Here is a 22,657-nt window from a genome sequence, read left to right as displayed (position 1 = left end):
TGGGTGGCCCCTAAAAATTTCGCAATACATAGTTTCAGTTACAAGACTACTTAAGGCATCACTATAATAATAGCTGTTTTGATTATACAGCAAAATAAGACTTGACAGTGATTGCTAATTTGCATGATTGCTTTGATCTTTAGCTCCGAGGAATAATTTAGGCAGCTATAATCAATATTCTTAAAACTGGATCACATGACTCCTTGTATGCGAGGAGTAGCCCGGACTGACGAACATGCAGAGAGTTATCACCCGATTCGGCGGTTCCCCTCAGCTCTACAGAGCGTTTTAGCTTCTTTCTGCTCATTGTTTTGGTTCACTCTCACTGCTCCAATAACATTATTTTCAGCCACAGCAGTGCGCTACCTGCCATCTCCAAACAGCAGACAGACACAGTTAGTGACTGGCTGGTGAACATAGTGGAGTATTTAGCAGCTAAAGAGCCGGACACCTCCCTCGGGAGTTAGTGGAGACCAAAAAAAGTTAAAAGGAGTGTAAACTTTTTCTACAGAATTGGTTCACAGGAGATTGAACATCACCATGGTGCATTAATAAGAATGTAGGAGGGACAGCTGTTTCCATTTAAGCCATTCATTGCCACAATGCACACATGTAGAGCAATAGGAGATGATGAGGCTTGACAGTTTAGTTTTTTTTTTTATCACGCACCACCATAGGTGTGTATCTGAAAGACAAAGACGGAGAGCCCTCACTTGTGGTTTGTGTTGCTGCCAGCCAGAACAAAGGGAATGGGTGGAGCATATAGAGTAGACCATGATTAGGAGGGAGCGAGATCAGGTGAGAATGGGCGGATCCGTGCCATGGAAGTAGGCAGAGGGTTGCTGAATAGTATGGCTCTATGCTACAAGGAGAGTGAATTTTGGACTTAACATTTGTGGTCAGAAACACGACTGCAAATTAATGATTATGTTGTTTCATAACTGCTAGATGTGACATGACTTTAATGGTTTGCTTACAAGTTAGGCATTGTTTCTGCTACCCCAAAGTGGCCAAAAGAAAATCAGTTATTGTAGGCAGAAACTTAGGAGGCCTAACTTGAGATTTGTAACAGCATAATGAATCTGTGTTCTCCGTTTGTCTTTAGGGGTAAGGACTTAAAGAAGCAGCATGAGCAGCGAGTGTATGAGCGCGAGATGCAGAGGATCACCCTGCCACTGTCCGCTTTCTCCAACCCCACCTGCGAGCTGGTAGACGAGAACACCATCGTAATCATGGCAGAGCCCGAGACGACCCCCGTCCTGGAGGGCGGGGACCCTCTTATGGGCCAGCAAGCCGGTACCCCCGGGGCATGAGTAGGCGTGTAGTCCTCAAACAGGACTGTGATACATTTTTGTGGACCAAAACACTCCCATCTTCATTTCTCCTCTCTGCCTCCCCGAGTAACCTCTGGTTTTAAAGGAGAAAGGGAGCAGTGTTCACTCCAAAAGACTTGAACTGAATGCTGTTTGCTGTGTTCCCTTTCCTGTGGTTTTTATACATCTGAGGCACAAACAAGATGATCTGACGCACCATGGACACAGTCTTAACAACTAGAAACCAACAAGGTGAATCTGTTGATAATGGAAACATGTCATGAGGTCTTTAATATTCATATTTGATACACTTGATAGTCAAGAAAATCATGTCATGGGCTGCCCCCTTAAATAACAGTATGAATCTCTAGTCAAATGGACTATGACTAGTCAGTGTTTATAATGGTGTGTGATGAAACCAATTCTTCATAAAGAGATGGTGTTTTGAATGTGGGAATGTTTATAACTTTTTTTTGTTTGTATGTTTCCATGTGAAGAAGGAGCTCTCCACAGGAGGTGTGTGGTTACATGATGAATATGTGATTGCTTTTCTTTGTATTGACCCACTGGCTGTGCCGAGGGACACGCGGACAAGACACGCGTATGTATAAAGACTGCTTTGTCTTGGAGACACACTGGTGACACAGATGTGAGTGTCCAAAAATAGTTATCCTCCTCTGAGACAGGATGAGGGGACATAAAGTAAAACGGGCCCACTAAAGACAAGGGAAATTGCCGTAGCAGGATACTGAATGTATTTGTTTATCTTTTCCCGGGTGATTTTTTTCTCTTTGTGCGACTGATGGCCAATGTAGTTGCAAAGCATCAGGGCGGTCATTGGCAGACATGAAAGAGGACTTGCCCTTTTCTTCCACAGGTTAAGGAGTGACAGGGAACATATAGTGCTCTCAGGAAGCATGAGAGACAGTAGTTAGTCCTCAGGACAAAATAGCACTGCCTCAACACAGAACAGATGGTATCAAACAAAGACAAAGCCTCAAGTGTGTGTTTGCAGAGCAGGACAGTGAGTGTGTTGAAGTGCTGAAGAAGCCTGTTCTCAGATTAGAATCAGACACTTGAGTTATGACCTTGATGCTTGAGGGTAGACAGTAGAATAGAAACAGTCGAAAGTTCAGGAACATTCAAATACATGAATGCATGCACACGGTTACCTGCAGTATGTTTGTATTCAGGGGCCATTTCTTTGCATCTTTATAAAGTAGAACTACTAATTGAAGAAGACATTTAGAAAATACCTGCCTGAAAATAAAAATCATCGTGCGATGAAGATTTTTAGTTTGTTACACCTTGTCTCAGCGTGTTTTGTTTGTCATCACTGCATCACTCCAGATGATTTTGTTTTTGGGTTATTGGTTATTGCTGGATCCACGTCACTGGTTATCTTTGGTTACTGCTGCTCTGTTTAAGCATCTGTGTGCGGTTGTAATTATTTTCTTCATATAAGCAACGCGTTCCAAACAATGTTGAATATTTGAATTTAGTACTTTAGTATTTGTGTGAATACATATTTTCACTGCTGAGACTGAAATAAAACATCAAACACAGACATTGTGATGTGATGTATTCGGTATATTTTAAATATATAGAGGTGTTTCCAATAGAACAACATCAGACAGTAGGAGAAGGGAGTGTGTCATGTTATTCAAGGTTTGTTAACAGTGGGAATGCTTTGCACCAGCTCCCTCTGTTGGCAATTCTTAATTACTGTAGTCATTTCTGTAGCCTGAGAAAGTAGGTTAAAAAAATACAGCAAGAAGTGCAAGCAGGACAAACAGATTTAAAGAGGCTTGTAAAAGAATCTGAACCAACCTGTTACAGGAGAGTTTGGATCTCTTGATGTTATTCGGCACATACACTTTGACAGTGATGAGACAAACTTTGAAGCTAAAGATCTCAATAGACAATATTATGTATATAATAACTATTATTTCATGATGCACAGCTCTTATGCTAAAATTAGCAGATATAAATTACAGTCAATGAGAATCATTTTAAGGCTACAAGTAATAATTATTAAAATAAACCATTTATAATGTTATGCCTATTTATCATTAGTGTCATAATAATGGCAAATTCACGTTATTAGGGTCAAAAGTGAAGTCCTAAATCTGACTTTGTCTGACTAACAGTCAAAAATACAAGTATTAAAATATGTCTCAGCCAGTGCCCTGCAGCATGTGTTTAAGACAAACGCAGATGAACAAATTATTTAACTTTGATCCTGAATTGGATCAGGAGTAGATTTCTTGGCAAGAGTTTTACTGACATGCAAAATTGAAGAACGACAACAAAAAGGCAACTTTTAGAGGGTTTATTTAAGAAACACTACAATGATATAAATAATAGTGGTTACAACTGGTCGTCAGTACCTTACATGATGATAGCAAAAAGGCAAAAACTTCCATCGTTGACAAAATGTCTGAAAATCTACAAATCTAGGAGTTCCCATTAGAAAATTAAATCCTATTAGAGGAATAATATGTACACGTTTATATACACCAGAAAAAAAAATCCAGTTATTCTGTACAAAGCAACTTTTTATGGTCAACTCTTGTATGATACTATGTCTGACAATTATTAATAACAGCCCTACTGTCCAAAGGAGCTTCGGCCCTGTTTTAAAAAAAACAAATCATTACACAAAAAGTGTACAGAACTATACCTGTAACTATTTCATCAAAATTGGATGAGTGGTGCTTGGATGCGAAAAAAAACACATTTCATCGCCATTTTGTGCGAAATCTCAGTGTAATGAAACTATTTGCGGTCGGTGTGTTTTGCTTCCACTGCTGCCTAAAGGCGCACTTGTTTTCTTCAAGCCCTGTCCTCTGTTTACTTGGACATGTCAATCAGCCAGACTGTCAAACATATTTGTTTTCTTTGCCGCTGCAGTGAAGTGAGTCCACTTTTGGGCAGGGACTGGTCTGTGAATTCCACACATAACAAACAACTTCAGAACCAGAAAAACAAAAGTGCCGCCACGTGGGAACTCATCGAGGACTTCCACCTTATAAAGATGTTCGTCTTTTGTTAGGGAAAGGCCCAAACAAAGTTGCATATTGCCTTTATACACAGCAAACATTAGTAAAACCTTGCACGTGTTTAATGGGGGCCGTGTAGGGTTTAAAAGGATTTCTTTTTGAAATGTGTCTTCCCGCTCACATTGCAGGTCACTGGCATTCTCAAGAGTTAAGGTCCCACATGGGGAGATTGGTCCAGCTATCTCAGGTTATCCAGTTCTAATATGGCTCGGGTTCAATGCAATGTTCTTTTTCCCCCCACATCCACAGTATTAGTGGAGGGGTCAAAACAGAGAGGCATGGTTCCTAGATGCCATTGTCAGTCATGCTGGAACAGTCAGAAGAGGCCGCTGTAGGTGATGATGGCTGATCTGTGCTCTGGACTGGGGAGCCATCTTTCGGCCAGTGGAGTTGACTCAGACTCTGATGCAGTTCATCCAGTTCGGCTGGCAGGGGGATCCCCAGCTCCTGGTTGAGGGACAAAGCTTCAAACCAGTCCTCCAGCTTCTGAAAAGGTGGACTGAGAGAGGAGGAGGAGACAGCAGGGGAGGGATACAGAGGGATTTTGAGGTTAAAACCAGACTGACAAGGTTGAGAGAAAACACAAGGAAGCAATCTGCCAGCAGAGGCGTGCCCCTGTGCAGGCAGGTCGAGATGGCATCTGTAGCCAGTTGTTTTTCCCCACGTTCTACAGACTTCTGAGATCAAATAACTCGCTGTCACTGAAGGTGAAAGCGGACACATTTGGTCCCATAAATGTTTGCTATGCGGCTGCTGCATATCTCGTTATTTTGCTTTGTTCGGGTTAAGAAGCAGTATTCTACCAGTCAGCAACTCTGTAAAAAGTTTTACTTTTTAAAAAGTGTCAGCTATATACACACATTACAATAACAGCAGGTGCTCACCGGTTGTCTGGTGTGAGGTCACAGCAGGCCACAGCCAGTGGAAAGAAAGCTGGTGGACAGTCTTCAGGGAGGAACTTCTCCACAAACTTCCCAACATTAAGACCAAAGTTCTGATTCCTGGGGAGGCACTCCGGGTCCGCATAGACTTTTCCAATGATCTGGATCATAAGACAGAGGAGGATCTAAGCGTCAATCCATATACAGATAAGAGACACGCACTCAAGAAATATCAGAGTGAGTAAACGAAGACAAGGGTGTTGACTTTGTGTGATGTCCGGAGGCTGCCGTTTTAGATGTGTAGATAACTTGCTTGCTAATTCAATATTTGGTCAAGGTTGTGTTGTCATGAGCTGATAATGCAGCTGGGAGGAGAAGCTGATTTGAAAACTATTATTTGTGTTTTCCTTAAAGCTCCCACATCCAAGGACTTTAGAATTGCCTGCCAAAAACCACTGCAATAACAAAATATGTTATCAGACAACGAAAGCAGATAATCCGGGTAAAACCAGCATGTTCTTACCTCACAAAGCACAATTCCAAAGGAGAAAATGTCCACCTTCTCATCATAGCGTTTACCTGAAATAAAATGAAGTAAAGAATAACGTAAATGCACCCTAAAGAACAAATTACCCTCTGTAAAGAAAGCTGATAGCTTTTTTTTGTTAGCGGCTCACCATTTAGCATCTCTGGAGCCATCCAGTAAGGGTTTCCCACGACAGTGTACCGCTTCTTTCGGTCAATACGTCTGAACACCCTCTTCTTGTTGGAAGGTTTTTCAGGTGGAGGCTTAACTTTGTCCTCTACTATAAGTCGGGACAATCCAAAGTCAGCAACGACCACAGTGTTGTCCTGTAAAAGGATGAAACTTAATGGTTCACTCTCACTTTGAACTTGATTTACAGCCTAGGTTACCTTAAAACTGTATGCTTTTAATATGAAACGCAAAAGTCTGAAACCCAACTGTAGACATAATGATAACATATCCGGTTAAAAATAAGAATTTATGGTTACTGATGGAAGAAAAAATGCTCCATTATGTCAAGGAAAGGAATCACATATGGTAAAAGCTATTGGATGCTCTATTAGAATCTGCAATATTAAATAATGCACTTTACATTAATTTGAAAAAAAAAAAAAAAAAAAAAAAAAAGGTTGTATCACTAATTCTTGTTTTTATATATCTATATATATCTATCTATCTCTCTCTATCTCTATCTCTCTCTCTCTATATATATATAGACACAACTGTCCTTGAAAATCACGAGGCTGGGAACAATTTGTACTCATAGCTGAATACATGCCAACTTTTACCCGGTTCACGAAACGTTCAAACCATTCCTACGCTTCACTCTTAGTATTGTATATGATGTGTAATAGCTTGTTAGATGCCATGTCACCTACCAGTTTAACCAGGCAGTTGTGAGAATTGAGGTCTCTGTGTATGATGCTCATTGTGTGAAGATAGGCCTGAAACGAAGAGGAAAGTTAAAGTTCACTTTTAGATTGGAAAAAGGTTCAGCACATCTTCCTTGACTGATCCCATCTTTAATCAGTCCCCTCAGAGTTAAAGTTTGTAGCTAAATCCAGATCTAATCAATTCTCTGGAATGCAATCTAAAATATGCACTGTGCCTTTACATTCATGAGGATACTCCATGGCAGCGGTTCCCAAACTTTGTTTTCTTGTGAGAAGCTAAATTGAAGACTGATTTTCTCTTTTTAGTTGGCCTTAAGAGGTAAAACTTTGTAGTATTTAACAAACTAAATTAGAAATAACTCCAAACATAAATAGCACAGGACCCCTTGTGGTAATTCCAATGCCCACAAGAGGTCCTGTGTGTCCTGTGTGCCAGAGAGCACATTTCCACACTCAAAATAGCAGCCAAGGATTTCACTAATAGTAATGTCTTTGCAGGAGGCCAACTCACCATGCCAGAAGCGATGCTCTTTGCAAAGCTGACCCTTTGCTCCCATGGAAACGGGTCCTGTTAGTCCCGAGTAAAGAGAAAAAAGAGAGAGAAATGAATAGAAGCTCCCTCTGAGCCCATAATGCATAACAGGCGTGAATACAAAATGAATATGCACCAAGGTAGAGACAGGAATACAGTATTCAATAGTAACAGTAAACTAAATTAAACTTCCACGAATGAAATTCAAAACTGGCCCTCCCCCACAATTTAAACATAATGAGAGGCAAAAAACCCCACTTTCCCTCTCCTCACTGGGCCATGTGCTGAGCTGAACTGATCCTCACAAACAGTCAGCTGCGGGAGGAGGGGAGCATGGCTCTTTACATTTCACCTGGGAACACTTTCTACAACTTTTCTCATTCCCCCTCTTGGCCAGTTCACATGCCAGCCAGCCCTCTATCAGTGCAGAGTTTACTTCAGGTCAGCCCCCTCCCACACTGCAAAAAGGCCACTGAGGATTTTTTGTGCTCTACTGTGGAAGAGGAAAAGGAGAGGGTTAAGTGAATCAACTAGTTTAACTCACCATGTCTCTGATGAAATCTTTCAGGGTGCCTCCCTCGATAAACTCAGTTATCAAATTGAGCCTCTTGTCCTTGTATAGTACACCAATGAATCTCAAAACATGGGGATGATCGAGGCTTCGCATTACTTTGACCTGAATTTTAGGCAGAAACAGAGGAAAGAGAAGTCAACTATTATGATTGCAAGCCGTTTCCACATAGACAGAAATTAAATTCATGAAAAAAAAAAAAACAACATGAAATACTAAAATAAGACTGTTTTCCCACAAGACCAGGGCAAACCGCTCACACTAATAATGTACAAAGAGGTAATTGACTCTGTTTTGTCTGTAAGGAAATGCAGGCCTCCTGCAGCAGATTACAAACCTCCTTCAGGAAAGTTTTCTGGGTCTCCTCATCACATCGGATCAGCTCCTTCATCACCATCACCTCTCCTGTGGCTTTATGAGTCACCTGTCAGTGGGACAAAAGTATTATACGCATTACTTAAAACTCATCACACAAGGAAGCAAAAAAGTCCTGAATGGTGGAAGAACTGCCCAAGAACTGATGGCAACTGGAGGCTGACCTTGATAGCCTGTCCGAAGAAACCTTTTCCTAAGATCTCTCCATGGATGAGGTCACATGGCCGGAAGATGCGATGAGAGCAGCTACTGGAGGATCTCAAGGATTCAGAGCGCAAAATGTCTCGTGTAATAAAAGCTGGCTCTTTAGGAGAATTTGGCCCGGGTGACTTACATGTGCTGTTACTGCGCCTGGAAAAGAGAGAATATGGTTGATCAATAATTACGTACACTCAACTCTTACACAGTAAGCTGTATGGGTTTTTTGGCTGCTCTAACAAACCTTAAAGACCTCCTTTTCAGTGTGCCGTCATCAACCACGTTGGTTCTCTCCAGGACCGCATCAGAAGGCGAGGACAGACGCATGCGGGAGGTGGCTGGGACTCCGAGCTGGGTTCCTGGTGATCCCAGCCTGAGCCGGTCTAAACGCTGTCTGACTGGGTCATACTCTATTAGCAGCTGCAGTGTGTGACTCGTGCGGTGAATAAGATCGTCCACCTAAACAAACCGATGAGAGTTAGTGTTGGCTAAGATTTTTAAATTATTAGTTCCTGTTCAAACTCTTCCTGGGATTCCCTCGATTTCTCTGCATTTATAAAACAGGATTTTAACTTATGAACTATTTTTATTCCAATTTTCTTATACTTTTCGTTAATATTCATTAGTTTATGGGGTACTAGAATAACAATTCCTTTTTAAAGTATGCTATCTTTGAGGTATAATAAACACACTTCTGATTAGGGTGACCAGACGTCTCCAGACAGTCCCGAATTACGAGCAGTTGTTTCGACTCCTGTCCATCCAGAAAATTAAACCTGAGTTTTGATTAGTTATAGCCTAATAAAACATTGAATAGGCTCTCCATTGGCTACAGCAAGGTATCGTGGACATTGTGTCAACAGAGTTGTTATAGCCACTTTTCCCCTGTTTGTTTTCTAATGTAGATAGTGGATGTTACAGTCACAAAGACATGGAAAGTGTAGCTGCAGGCAGTCATGGAGAAGGAGAGATCTGACATGCGCGTTGGGTAGTCAGATGTATTAGTCACTGCTCTGATGAAATGTATTAAATTAAATAAATTGTATGCAACAGATCATGATTTACACACTGTTATATCCAACACAGTCAGTGTGCTTTTTTCCTAATAACAGATGGTTGACTTCAAGAACAAAAACAACTAATTTTAGTGTTGATTTTTGACTTTCACTGTTTTACTGTTAATTGCCACTGAACGTAATGTACTGGAAGCCACGCCCACTCCTAACTCCCCTGTACCCCTGTACCACCCTACTTCTGATCTTAAATAAAATGTCCATTCAGCTCTGATGGTCGGTAGTGATGTAACAAATGACTGTATTAAACCCTGTCTATCAAAGTCAGAGATGTTTGGTCTAAATATTATATATATCATGAAGGTTACAACATTCAGTTTATGTTGATTTTGTTTTAGAGAGGTGTTAATTAAACTTTATGGTCATTTTGGAGGGTGTAGTTTGAGATGCTGTTGAACTGCATTGTATTGTACATTTCAGTTATCCCTTACTGACATAAATAGTGTGGACAAAATATAAAGCAGTGAATGATGACAGAGGTATGAATGTGATAGTGTGAGGGTGTGGGAATGAGCTTTTAAGGGTAGTCGTTCTACATACCGTCCTCTCCCAGCTGAAGAATGTATAAATTATGGAGGTATGTGAGGAATGCCAAAAATCACATCTACAGTTGTATAATAAGAACATAGCTTTTCAAATTGCACTCAAGGAATGCACTTCCCCTTAATTGCGATGCTAATTAGCTTCATTTAAGATTACACATCACTCCATGTGAGTGTCAGGGACATGTGCGAGGTATAAAACCCACCTCCTCCTCCAGCAATGTCCCGACAGGGAGGCCATTGATCTCCAGGATCCTGTCCCCAACGTGGATGGCATTTCGTACCTCTGGACTAATAAGCATGCCTCTGACTCTGGAATGACATAGCACCAGCACCTATATGAATATTAGCACTATAGAAGAGATATATTGATTTAAAAACAGCAAGTTAAAGAGAATGGGGTCACACTCTTACATCATACTAAATTATCAATAACCACCTTTTTTCAGTGGCACACTTACACACATGCCTGCGCCCTGCTATTAAGCAAACCTATAAATCAGTCCTATGTAAAGCATTACCCAAGCTGTGGAGATCAGGCTCCATCGGGTCCCACTTACTCTTTGACTTGAACACTCGCCAAGCCCTTGACGTCCCTCAACACAGAGACGGAGAGGCCCCTCTTGCCATTGGCTGCAGAGGGCATCGAGATGAGGGTCACTGTGTGGGGCAGGGAGTCTAGGACCGATTCGTGTGAGCGCTTTTCCAGCATGGGTGTAAGGACCACCTGCGTGTAGCACTTTCCACTGCACACAACAGAAAAGGGAGTGAATCATTGCATGTGTGGACACGTGCTTGTTGATAAGTTACTGTTCAAAACCCGAAGGAGTCATGGATTAATTGCTAACTAACAACATTAACTTGTGGACACTGTTATTCTTCAAGTCCATCATTGAATAATAAACTCTTCTTTTATTGCACTTGTGAATCAACAACTTTACAACCACACTATATAATTAGCCTATATACTGAGACTAGCGTTTAAGGATGTTAATCCAACAAATAGTACAGCAAAAACTACCAGCTGTATGAGTTCCTAACTCCTCCAAAGCCAACAGTGTCAATATTGCAAATAGCTTTAAAAAGTCCTGTACAGGTGTCTTACCAGTAGAGTTTCGATCGCTCGACTAAGGCGTAGGTATCCCTGTCCTCAATCACCACCTTGCAGCTCAGACACAGAAAGCACTCAGGGTGATACTTGTGTTCTCCGGCCACCTGGAAACCACAAACAAAATGGGCTGATCTTCAAAGCATTCACACAAATGGAAGAAGAGAGAAGTAATATGCTGTGGTCAGGTTCTGCTCTGCTCTGCTCATCAGAGAGGAGTGTGTTGCTTTCTACCCTCCTCCTGCTGTGAGCGGTGACACAGTCCTAACACCTGCTTTACTCTCACACTGTCTGGAATCTGCTATGATGTCACCTCCCCCTACAGGTCTGAGCCACCCGTCCCGCTGACGTTCTCGCTTTGAACCCTCTGAAACCAGCTCACACTCGGTCATGCACATTTCTCTCTCATTAGCACTGCCTGGCTGATTTCCCTTTCTGAAATTCATGTTACAATCCCACTTCATCTGGCTTTACTCTCTCATGCAAGATGAGATAATGTGTCCGGGTAATCTAATTGTGCACATACCTGAGCACAAACAAACTGTGGCTTTCAGGTTTAAATATGAACTTTAAGTGTTAAGACTACATTTTAAATGCGGTACAGTGGAAACAGAAACTGGTAAAAATACATTATTTCAAGAAGGTTGTCTTTAATTGAAACTACAATAGCATTCAGTTAAAAATATACTAATCTTTACAGTAGACAGTATTTACAGATAGCCCTTTGACTTCAATATACTTAACTGTTTAATACTAACAGGAAATAATACATTATGTTCACAGTTGGCCACTGCCAATTAAACTTCAAAAACGGAAAGCAAAACGGGTTAAGATTGGGTTAAGTTATTTTTGTTTAACTGCCATGTTACTGAGGCTGTTCCACCAGCATTCATAATTTCTTGTTCGGCTGCAAGCAGCTCCTCAATTTCCTTGGTGCATTGCATTATGCAAGAATAGTGTCCATCAACAGCAAACATGGCATTTTAGTTGTCATACTGACTGTTTTGAATATACTTTATTTTGTTACTTTTCAGATGTGAATACATAATGTACTCAAAACTCACTTAGGCCTTTGTGGTATGGATTTTGGACACTAGAATCATAGATTAGTTATCTGCAATTTAAGGACATTTAGAGTTGAACCCAGTATTTTAGCCCCACAGCTCTGTGTCAGTGAGTCAGTGCCGGGATAGGTTCCCTGCTGCTACAGACAGATTAGAGTGATGTCAGACAAATCATTGTGACATCTCAGGAGTCCGTCTGTCACTCCCTGCCTTTAAGCCTACCACCGAACAACTGCCTCCGACCGCAGTCACAACCTGCCTCGGGCTTCAGCAACAAGACAGAACAGTACAAACTTGGCAAAACAAGATCAAAGTGAAGAACAATGAAGTAGGTCTCATTTGGGAGAGGTGGAAACTATGAAACTTGACAGCAAACGTGGATTATTTACTTGAAAAGCCCATCAAAAGCAGTGCCTTAAAATATAACAACCACCTTCAGTTAATCAATAAACTAACAAATAATTAAAAAACAGGACAAAAACAACAGTGTTCTAGATTTGAATGCCTAACAAGCAGCAGCAGCTCTGCATGACCCTCCTCTGCTGATGGACCACAATGATTCTCTTTCTGGCCGAGAGGCTGCAGTGCCAAATCTGCTCTGCCAAAAACACTTGGCTTCGCTGGCTGATGAAGCAGGATGCCAATACTAAATAGAAGGGTCCATTGTGTGTGTTGCTTGGTGGCAAAAAGAAAAACTTCAGTCTGGCTCCATGTTAGACAAGTGACCCCGGTTGTGAGCATCAAGAGCTGCTGCCACACTACAATTTCATGTATCAATATGTAAATACTAAATCAAAGGTGGCTGACACTTGGATTACAGTCAGCATACACCAGTTTATAGCAGTGCTATAACATGCATCAGTCTGAAGCCAATCAATATAAACTGGATGATTAAGTCTTTTAACTTTTCTTTTTTTTTTTTTTTTACACATAAGTAGTAGGATTTGCTACAACGGACATACAATTACACTTCAAAACTGATAGCAAACTGAGCAGTCTTTGTATCAAACAAGAACTTGGCTTAAACAAAGTTAGGATGAGGGAAAGACTACATAACTTTAACTGTGTATACATTTTCCATTATAAAGATACTGCCTAATGGCAAATGCTCACCCATAGCATAACATTAGAAAAGGGTCAAAGCTGACTCAGTTATGTCAGTTACATAGAAATATCTAGCTTAAAGCTTCCTAAAGTCAGTCGATAAGCTACTGATCATACAAGACCGAGTAAGGCTGTAGCAGCAAAATTCCTGACAGCACTAAATTGAGCAAGGTTGCGTTTTATTTAGCAAACTTTTAATTTGTAGAGGGAAGAATGTCTACAGAGCCACCTCACCACAGAGGACTGAACATGATGGGCTTTAAAAATCACCTCATGTTCTAGCATCTTCCCACCAGATTCCCTGTGTACTTGGGGAAGTGAACTGTAGAGAACTTCTGTACTGAAGGGGGAACATAATGGTGCCTTAAGGGTTAATTCACAAGTGAGGTCTATAGCCCAATGTGCAATGTTCAGCAGCAGCCAATGTAAATTGTCACTCATCTGTAAATTTAATAATCACCACAAAATCCCACACCCTTTTAATGCATGTTGGTATTAATCCAAAGGAGTAGGGTAAAACTGAAAAAGAGTCAGCATTGACACGCTCTGCGGCCATTCTGGTATTATTTAAGTACAGGAGGAAATTGTTGTTATATGATCATGGCACGGCAGACTTTGAAAGACTGGTAATCACATATAGCAACAGTGGTCTAATAGTCTGACCCAGTGTTGGACTGAAGCCTCACGCAAACTGAAAAAAACAAAATCAAGTCTAAAAGAATATAGCCCCACTAACAGCCTGGTAGGTTGTAATAGTCGTTATACACCAGATAAAAACCTTAAATAGAAGGAAACTGCACAGACAACTCTAACAGCTGGTAATTTTACATTTTACAAGATATTGCGAATGCTCAGGTTCAGGCAAGGTCGCATGTCTAATAAGTTTGCATAACGTGAAATTAATGCGCATAGACTTGTCAAACACAACTCAAATTGCACTGACATTAATTGAATCTTCAGTTTTCTATACGCCCAAAAGGGGCATGGCCATGACGTTCTATGAAGTACCTGTATTTGCCGGACTGATGTATGGGTAAGGTTTTAAAAACCCTGGATCCTACACTTCCCATAATGCAACGTGATAGTGCCTGTTATGTCCTCGCCTGGTAAATGAACTCATCTATCACGTGCCACAACCCCAGTTTTTGACTGAGATTTCTGCCAAAGAAGTCACAAAAGCTTTTTAGATTAGGTTTAGATTCAGATGGAATTTTATAAAAACAGTCCAGTGTTTGGGACCGACATTGCCTTGACAAAGGGTAAAAAGTGTTAAACAGTAAGTGCAGCAGACTTACCATGGTAGGTCCAGTCATGAGCAGAGAGCAACCATGACAAAGCTCTCCAAACTTCTCCCAGTAGTGCATGCGACAGTACAGCTTCCCATCCTTCTCATAGTACCAGTTAGTCAGGTGGTCGCAGCACACAGAACACCTGAGAGGACAACAGCAGTCTTGGTCACATTTTCACAGAACAATGGGGATGAAGAAGAAAGAAGAATGAAGACATGAGGGCTTTTCAAATGCAAAGCCATCACCGTTGAGGCGATACGGCAAAGACTCTAAAGCCTGGCGTAATATTTCAAAGACCTGTTGATCATTTCAAAGGTATGTGGGTCATGAAGCACCGATTCTACGGCTCCCATATAACAAAAACAGGTACTCTGTGTCTATTCTCTGTCTTGTACAGGTTAACATGGGCAATGTGCATGTAAAGCAAGACATTAGTGCTGCAACTCAATTATTTTCACTAGCAATTAATTTAGCTTATTTTGTCTTTACATTTAAATAAATCACAGAAAAGCAGAAAATTCCCAATCCAACTAAACAATTATTTGTTTTTAGCAATTTACTAATTGTCAGAAAATTGGTAAATTGGCCTGACTTTTTCATTTACATTGTTTCAGCACTATAAAACAGGATTAGATAACAGCCGGGGGCCACACAAATCCTGAGAAAGAAACAAAACATTTAAAGTAAGTCAATTGTGGCAAGACTTTGTAGATTTGAACCATCACCCAAACGAGGTATGCCTACCTATCTGCACATTTTTTCTAAACCCATTCCTCATATCACATACAGTACATGACATACAAGTGAATGCTCATCTGGAAACTATAAATCACACTGTTGAACCCTTTCAACTCCGAAGGTTGGATAGGACAGGTACGTTAGCTGGGGGGCATGTTCCCATCGACGACAACATGTACTTTTGTCTTAACAACTTGTGGGGCACTGTAAATTCCTCGCTCTTGAGATGGCCTGGGTCTTGCTCATGTGCTGTTATTTGTGCAGTGTCACAGATAAAAAAAAAAAAAAAAAAAAAAAAAAAAAACACAGACTGCACAAATAGCAGTTCCACTTTTGAGAAAGGAAAATCTGGCAAACTTTTGCAGATGGTGGATGCAAGGAACATTTGGTTATTAGCCTCTGAGCTCTACCAGTAAGGCTGCCAAATACCTTGCCAATTTCTAGCTACTTAATAGGATCCAGGTGTTTGATGGAAAACTGCACTACCACTTTGACAACAACAGTCTGTTAAAAACAGGCTAAAAAAAAATCTCTAAGGGGGCAAAGTCCTCTGATCATCTGGTTATTCATTGTTCGGTTTTAGCTTGCAGTTACTTAACAAAATTCTCATTGTGCATTTTCTTATCTAGGCCAATGTAAATAATGAGGCATCCTCTTAGCCTTGCGGTCAAAAGGTGGAAACAAGGTAACTAACATCCTGGGTTCAGTCCTGAGACCTTGATCACATCGCATGGCAATCTTTCTCCACATATTTTTAATCACTACCTACTGTCAACTGTCTAATCAAGGTTAAATGCTACAAAAACAACAGTAAATATTAAGAACCTGTCTTACATAATTCCATTTTATTGCATAATAATACTTCGAGCAGTTGATCGATTCAAGCTGTAACCTCAGAAGGTGACTGGGCAAATTAAAAGGACATTGCTGGCTGCGACTGTGAAACAAAATGTTCAGAGTGAGGAATGCTGAAGTTGCTAGCGGACTGGAAAGCACCTGCAGGCTACGAGCGTTCCTTAAACAAGCGGCACTGGTTCTGCAAAATGGTGGTAGCAGATTCGACTGCCAGAACACAAATCAAGGATGAACCGCTCTGTCAAAGTCTAGGTTACTGAAATGTCTGCAGTCCTGGTGTTTTTGTGCTGTTGCTTCATTCAGACTGCAAACGAACCAACTGTTTCTCAACCCTCTTTTGGTTTCAAAGAAATTTGACAGAGGATGGTGAAAGAGACTTAAGAGATTTAAGTGCAGACAAATTAATCACAATAAATAACATGCGTTGCTACTGTTTGGATATTATTTTGCAATTGAGTAAGAGTACAAAGCCGTTCACGGGGCTGATTCCTCTTGAACTCCAGATTAAAAACAAAAGTAACAAAGCAGGTGTGACACAATACACGGGTTTCATTCAGGAATGACTACAATAATATATTTTCAACTGACATTGTACTAACTTCCTGATTAACAGCTATTTCTAATTCAGGGCGACGGCCTTACCCAACATAACTGTATGTAGTATGGAAGACAAAATGATAAGTCAGAAATATTACTTTGAGTGGGAATGTTTCGGTGCAGTGCTGGCATCAGCCCTCTGCTGAGCCTCATGCATCACGTTGCTCTCTGCACGGCAGGTAGAGTTGATCCAGGCTTATTGACATTGGCAAAGATTCCACATATTTCAAAGTTTTCTGGCATTTGTTAAGAAGGAGCCGTCTTATGGAGGGAAGACCACATGTTCGTGTGTCTCTATTGAAGAGAGAGGGGGAAGCACTGGTTGTGATGCAGGGGCAATGTTCCATCTTTAACATCCATTAAAAAATAATTATGTGAGGAAACAAACACTCTGTTCTTCTGAGATGAAAAAAACGAATACAAAGAATGAGCATGAGGTCAGCATGATGATGACTCCAGCCTGATTCATCACACTGACATGATGAGGGGAGGCAGAGCTGAAAGTTTACTGAGGTAAAGACTGCATGAGTAATGGTAGCTTTGCTTCTGAGGCCACAGCTGCACTCAAGGCCACACGTCTGATTTGTGTGTGAAAGATGTCATACAGTCTGGATGTGGAATAACACAAATTTCTGGTTTCTGTTTAATGAAACTTTTTAAATGGGATCCTAGGGTAATTTAAAATGATTTATAAAGCTTAGTGAAATTCTATTCTATCTATTCTATTATTGTGTTGCAAAAATGATTACACCAACCTACAACAAATTCTACTAAATCTAATATTTTATATGGCCTCCTTGATTTTTAAGAAAAGTAGCAAATTTTCTCAACACTGAATGGACAAGCTGATGACATACAGCTACATCTATCTTTCTCCATTCTTGAAGAACAATCCTGGATGGAGAACGACGTTCAACTCGTCTTTTCAGGACTGCCATTGATTAACTTTCACCCTGTTCTTCCTCAGAAATGAACAAGTGGCCTTAGATGTATGTTTTGGGTCAAAAATCCAAGCGACTTAGGGCACGGAGTGAGGGTAGCATCTCCTCTTTCAGTATTTCGCAGTACATCTGTGAATTCATGCTGCCATCTATTAAAATGCAACTCCCCGACACCTGCTGCAGCACACATGCATCCCAAACAAGAACAATGCCACCACCATGCTTTACTGTTGGTACCATGCATTTTTCATTGTACTCCTCACCCAGTTGGAACCCATCAGAGCCAAACAGATTTATCTTAAGTATAGAGTCCCAATAGTCTTTGCCTTTGTCAACATGGGCCTTGGCAAATTCTAGACAGGCATGTGCACGGGCTTCAGCAGTGGCTTCCTTCGTGGACGACATCCATGCAGTGGCTTCCTTCGTGGATGAAATCCATGCAGTGGCTTCCTTCGTGGACGACATCCATGCATGCCACTCCTCTACAGTGAACGTCATGGAAAACACTGACCCCAGTTTGACTTTCAAATGATTTAGCCAACTGTGCTGAACTTGCATGCTGATTTCCTTCAACTTCTGTCATCACAAAAACGCTCTAGAAGAGGTGTCCATGGACAGCCTAGGCATCTTAGCGAGCTTCCCACAAGTCCATCCTTTTTTAATTTTTGGATCACTTTTGTGACAGTATTCAAACTTATTACCAATGCTTTACTAATTTTCTTATAGCCTAGAAAATAAATTATTTTCTTGTGACATTTCTTTCCATGTAGTTCCATTTTGTCAGCATTGACTAGGTCTGGCTTTTCACTCTTAAATACCACTCCTAATTATCAATTTTCCTGTGGCCACCTCTGTGATGATTGATTGGACTCAACTGTTGGTGGATTCAAGTGCATTACAATTGTCTCAGGTTTTTCCACTAAGACATTCATTGGGGTGTACTCATTTTTGCACCATGATCTTAAATTATTTTATAGTTCAGATTTTGCCTTTCATACTGACTAATCTAATTTGAAACCAATAGACCTGATTTGTACAAATATTTTATTCTATAAGATCCAATAGAAAGTATTCATTTTAAAGCAAGATGGATGTTTTTTTGAGAAATCTGTCGAGGTGTACTCATTTAACAAGAACTTGCAGAACTAAAAAGGCAAAAATACAGTGTGTTTGCAGTACACCTGACAGCACTGAGAGGTTGTTTTTATTTTTTTATTTAACCTTGAAAGGTCAGATTACTTATATTGGTCACAGATCTTTAATATGCAAATCTAAGGGATCTTGCATTCACAAAAAAAAGCATATTGGCCGAAACACTCAAATATAAATATAGCTCAAATATCAGTTTTGCCTTGTTATTGCAAGGAAAAGAAAGACTTGTATTTCAACTGGTATGTGCAACATTCAGAATCTCTCCAGGTGTGGCAGGAAAACAAAAACCTCCACCTTATCCGCCTTGCTCTGAACAGTAAGCATAGACAAAACCAACTGATAAACTAAAATTATTGTCCATTATATCCCTATAACATATAAAGATTAAGTGATGGAAGGGTGCTTATAAAAACACCTGACTTCCTTCTGTGCATACTGGTGAATGGGGGGGCGGGTGTGCTCAGGTGGTTGTTCAGTGAACAATGCAATGGTCCTGCCTGTACAAACACTAAAAAGCAAACATTGCTCATTTCCTTATATCCACATTCCTGCTGGAGCGTATTCCTTTGTTGGAGTATGCCGTGAAGATAGTGAGAGAGGGAGCTTAAGTTTGTCCTTGAAAAAATTAAGAGGGAGTGTTTCACTTTTAGTGGGATCTTATTTGAAGGTGTGTGACTGTTGTTTTCCAAATGTTTTCTACAGCAACCTCTTTCCAAGGAGTGGAGAGGGACAGTTATAATGCTCAGTTATAATGATCAAAAAAAAGATCTGCTGATTTTTTGTCAAGAAGACAAAGATCGATGAGACTAGAGCTGCAAGCAACTAACCATTATTTTCATTATCAAATAATCTGCAGATTTAATTCTCAATCTTTTCTGTTTTGTTTATAAACTGTCAAGATGCAAGATGAAATTCAGTGTATCGAAACTGCTTTTATTTTATCAAACCATCAGTTCAAAATATACAGTAAACTACTGACAGAATAGCTGTAGATTAGTTTTCCGTCAATCAATTTATCAGTGAATCAACTTGTGGGTTCTGTATTGCATATGTTTCAAGATTTAGGATACACAGGACGTAAGGTGGCACCACAAAGTAAACGAAGCAATAAAAAATTAATGATATCCGTGGACTGTGGAATTTCTCATGAATTTGAAATTGGGTACTTTCATTAATCGCCCCACCCCGCATTGTTAAAAATATAAAATCCGATCCTCTACTTGTGGCGTATGATGATAAGATCTGCAGCTATATATATTTCCAGTTAAGTAGAAGATAACACATATCCATCTTACTTGAAAAAAAAACAACAACAAAAGGGTTCTGCAGTGTCTGAGACAGCGGACTCAGATCTCTGAATCGTCGTCTAGGAATGCAGAACACAGCAGAGTGGACTGTGCCGTTACCTATGGGCCTCAATAACAGTGCCAAGTTTACTGGAACAAGAATGACATCAGCTTGCAAGAATGTTACTCAAGGTGGAGGTACACGGAGGGCAGAGTGGCAGCATTTAGACAAAAGGAACACGCAGGGGGTATCACATTAACAAGGACATTTCTATTTTGATGTACAATCTTTAAGCGACATAATTGTAGTGTAAAAAGAATGTGAGAGGTGATTAGAGTGTCAAATTACTGCAGAGTGGAGATGGCTCAAGACCATTTTGAACCCAGAAGTCAAAACTCAGAGGGAAAATCTGGAGCACATGTAAATGAGTGATAATCCTGCAGGCTGGCTTCCCACACAAACCTCTCATATCTTCAATTTATAAAAGAGTGTGACTGAAGAAGTTGCAGACAAAGACGCCGCTACGAGTGAGGAAGCCCAAAAAAATGTGAGGGAGTATAAAGTAGAAAGGGAGGGAGGGGATGAGTAGCTCAGCTGTGTCAGGAACTTTGCCTTGCGAGATGATAGAAGGAGCTGTATGCATTATTGAGGAGTCAGTGTTTGGAAAGAGTGAAATGCTGGGTTATGTAAGAACAATGTGCTGCTACATACTGAAAACTTTCAGAGCTATTTCAGTTGTCACAAACAGACAACACAGTCAGCATTAAATTTATTCTATTCCTAAGGCTTTCTGGACTTGCCAGAAGTCCTCCAGAGCCAGACTCCAGTCCCAGTCATAACCAAAGGATTTTTGGATATACTCTACAGTATGTGGTTTCTGAGAAAAAGCTGTGCTCCAATCAGCTACATTCACAGATTCAGGCGAATTAGGCACGGTGACTATTGAACACTCTCTTTTCTGTGGTTGGTTGAAACCTCACAACAGTTTGAGCAAGAAGCATCATCAGTTTTTAAAAATCTAAGCCATCGTCTCTCTACATGAGAACAGGTGAATGTTACTGTTAACCAAAGGGGGAAACCTCTATGAGTGTTATACCTTGTTGGCAGGTACAGTACGTTGGCAACTCACTGCCCCGCACAGATGTTTCACTATGGGGCAGTGACCTATGAAAACCAGTGTGGCAATCACTAAGCCTCAGAGTAGAGGCAGGGAGCCTGTGCAAAGTCCTCCAGGATAGCAGGACCACTTCACTGACCAATGTGTATTCAAAAGACCTGGACCTTCCCCATGCAGAGGGTCTGTCAGCTGTGACAGCAGAAGCGATTTATGCCCTGCATGGTACACTTTGGGAGGCATGAAAACAAGGGTGAATTGTTAAAAACAGATCTAAGCCAATGTTCAGGCTACAAGACAGAAGCTTCTGGGATTATCCACAAGGCCATTTGTAAGTACACCCAAAGCAGCCAGCAATGACCAACACGGGGGAAAAACAATTGTGTCAATGTCAAGGCAAACTGTCGCCCCTCTCCATTCTATGAAAACAAAGCATTCACATATTAGACTTTGAATGACAAACCGGTGCTCATTACAGTAGAGAGGGTGCATACAGGCGTGTCTAAAACCATAAACTGGAACACTTACTGAAAGCAGGCGTTGTGCCAGGTGTCCTGGAGGACTTTCATGTGAAACGAGTCCTGAATTTTTCCTCCACAACCCGCACAGTAACATTCATCTGTACCTGCAAGAAATTAGTCTTCATTAAAACTGGAGTAGCACTGTAGACTCAAAAAAATCCGGATAAAATAGGTCAAACTTGTCAAACTGAGTAGCTGAGGGAAAGCGAGACTCCCTAACTTTTATGTTCGACGTTACACTGAAACTGTAAAAGTAAGCACATTGTATAAACTCGCCGAGTGAAACTTTAGGACTACAGCGCTCTGCCGAAGAGAAACAGAGTAACCTCTCCTGAGTATAAAGTTACAACCTGAAAGATTCCTCACCTTCTGGTTCCTCCATCTGCTTTCTGAGAGCTTGGTCGATATTAAAGTGCGTTTACAAACGTTTCATACTGAACTGTGATGCGCCGCTTCAAAATTGCATTCCTCCCCGTCGTAAACCCAGGACTCCCGACTCTGAATACGACAGGAAAAAACACACAAATCCCTTTAATTCTCCACAGGAAAAAAAAGACACCACACTCCTCCTGGACGGTGCTGCTTTCTTGCCGCTGGCAGGATAACTGACGTAATGCAGTCTACAAATTCCTGTACGGAGAGCGGAAGGGCTCAACTGCAGCACCTGGAAGCAGGAGAAAACCATGAAAACTGTGATTTGGTCCCAGGCTGGAAGAGAACAACAGTGGCGCCACCCATTGCTAGAATGACCGCATTGCACACACCCACCGTAGTACATTACATTTATTCATTTAGCTGACGCTTTTATCCAAAGCGACTTACAATTGCTATACATGTGAGAGGTCGCACGCCTCTGGAGCAAATAGGGGTACATTGGTAAAGGGGTCACAGTGTGGAACTGAACGCGGGTCTCTCACACCA

General features: G+C 40.9%; 2 protein-coding genes across 2 annotated transcripts in view; one reads left to right on the top strand and one right to left on the bottom strand.

Annotated features, from left to right (window-relative positions):
- pik3ip1 (phosphoinositide-3-kinase interacting protein 1) overlaps positions 1-2,878 on the top strand; it is a 9,869-nt gene extending 6,991 nt beyond the window's left edge. The window contains exon 6 of the mRNA XM_046034216.1: positions 1,106-2,878. Coding sequence (XP_045890172.1) covers positions 1,106-1,313 — 208 coding nt within the window. The 3' untranslated portion in view covers positions 1,314-2,878. The remainder of the gene's footprint in view (positions 1-1,105) is intronic.
- Positions 2,879-3,630: 752 nt separating this feature from the next.
- limk2 (LIM domain kinase 2) lies at positions 3,631-22,382 on the bottom strand. The gene is made up of 16 exons (XM_046034213.1): positions 22,103-22,382; positions 21,744-21,840; positions 14,538-14,673; positions 11,072-11,181; positions 10,527-10,712; positions 10,173-10,278; positions 8,596-8,810; positions 8,318-8,504; positions 8,116-8,202; positions 7,752-7,883; positions 7,187-7,243; positions 6,661-6,726; positions 5,934-6,108; positions 5,780-5,835; positions 5,260-5,417; positions 3,631-4,874 (listed from the first exon to the last, which is right to left on the bottom strand). The coding sequence occupies exons 1-16, from the start codon at positions 22,116-22,118 to the stop codon at positions 4,661-4,663; spliced, it is 1,998 nt and encodes a 665-aa protein (XP_045890169.1). The 5' UTR covers positions 22,119-22,382; the 3' UTR covers positions 3,631-4,660.
- Positions 22,383-22,657: the final 275 nt, after the last annotated feature.

Source organism: Micropterus dolomieu, linkage group LG21, assembly GCF_021292245.1.
Source record: "Micropterus dolomieu isolate WLL.071019.BEF.003 ecotype Adirondacks linkage group LG21, ASM2129224v1, whole genome shotgun sequence".
Lineage (NCBI taxonomy): Eukaryota > Metazoa > Chordata > Actinopteri > Centrarchiformes > Centrarchidae > Micropterus > Micropterus dolomieu.
The sequence above is the reverse complement of the archived record's forward strand: the minus strand, read 5'-3'. Positions and strand labels throughout refer to the sequence as shown.

Excerpts from the sequence above, each read along its gene's own strand:
- limk2 (XM_046034213.1), bottom strand. Across the intron at positions 7,244-7,751 it reads AAGATTTCATCAGAGACATG|GACCCGTTTCCATGGGAGCA; the intron begins GTGAGTTAAACT and ends CGGGACTAACAG. Across the intron at positions 5,418-5,779 it reads TTGGAATTGTGCTTTGTGAG|ATCATTGGAAAAGTCTATGC; the intron begins GTAAGAACATGC and ends CTTATGATCCAG.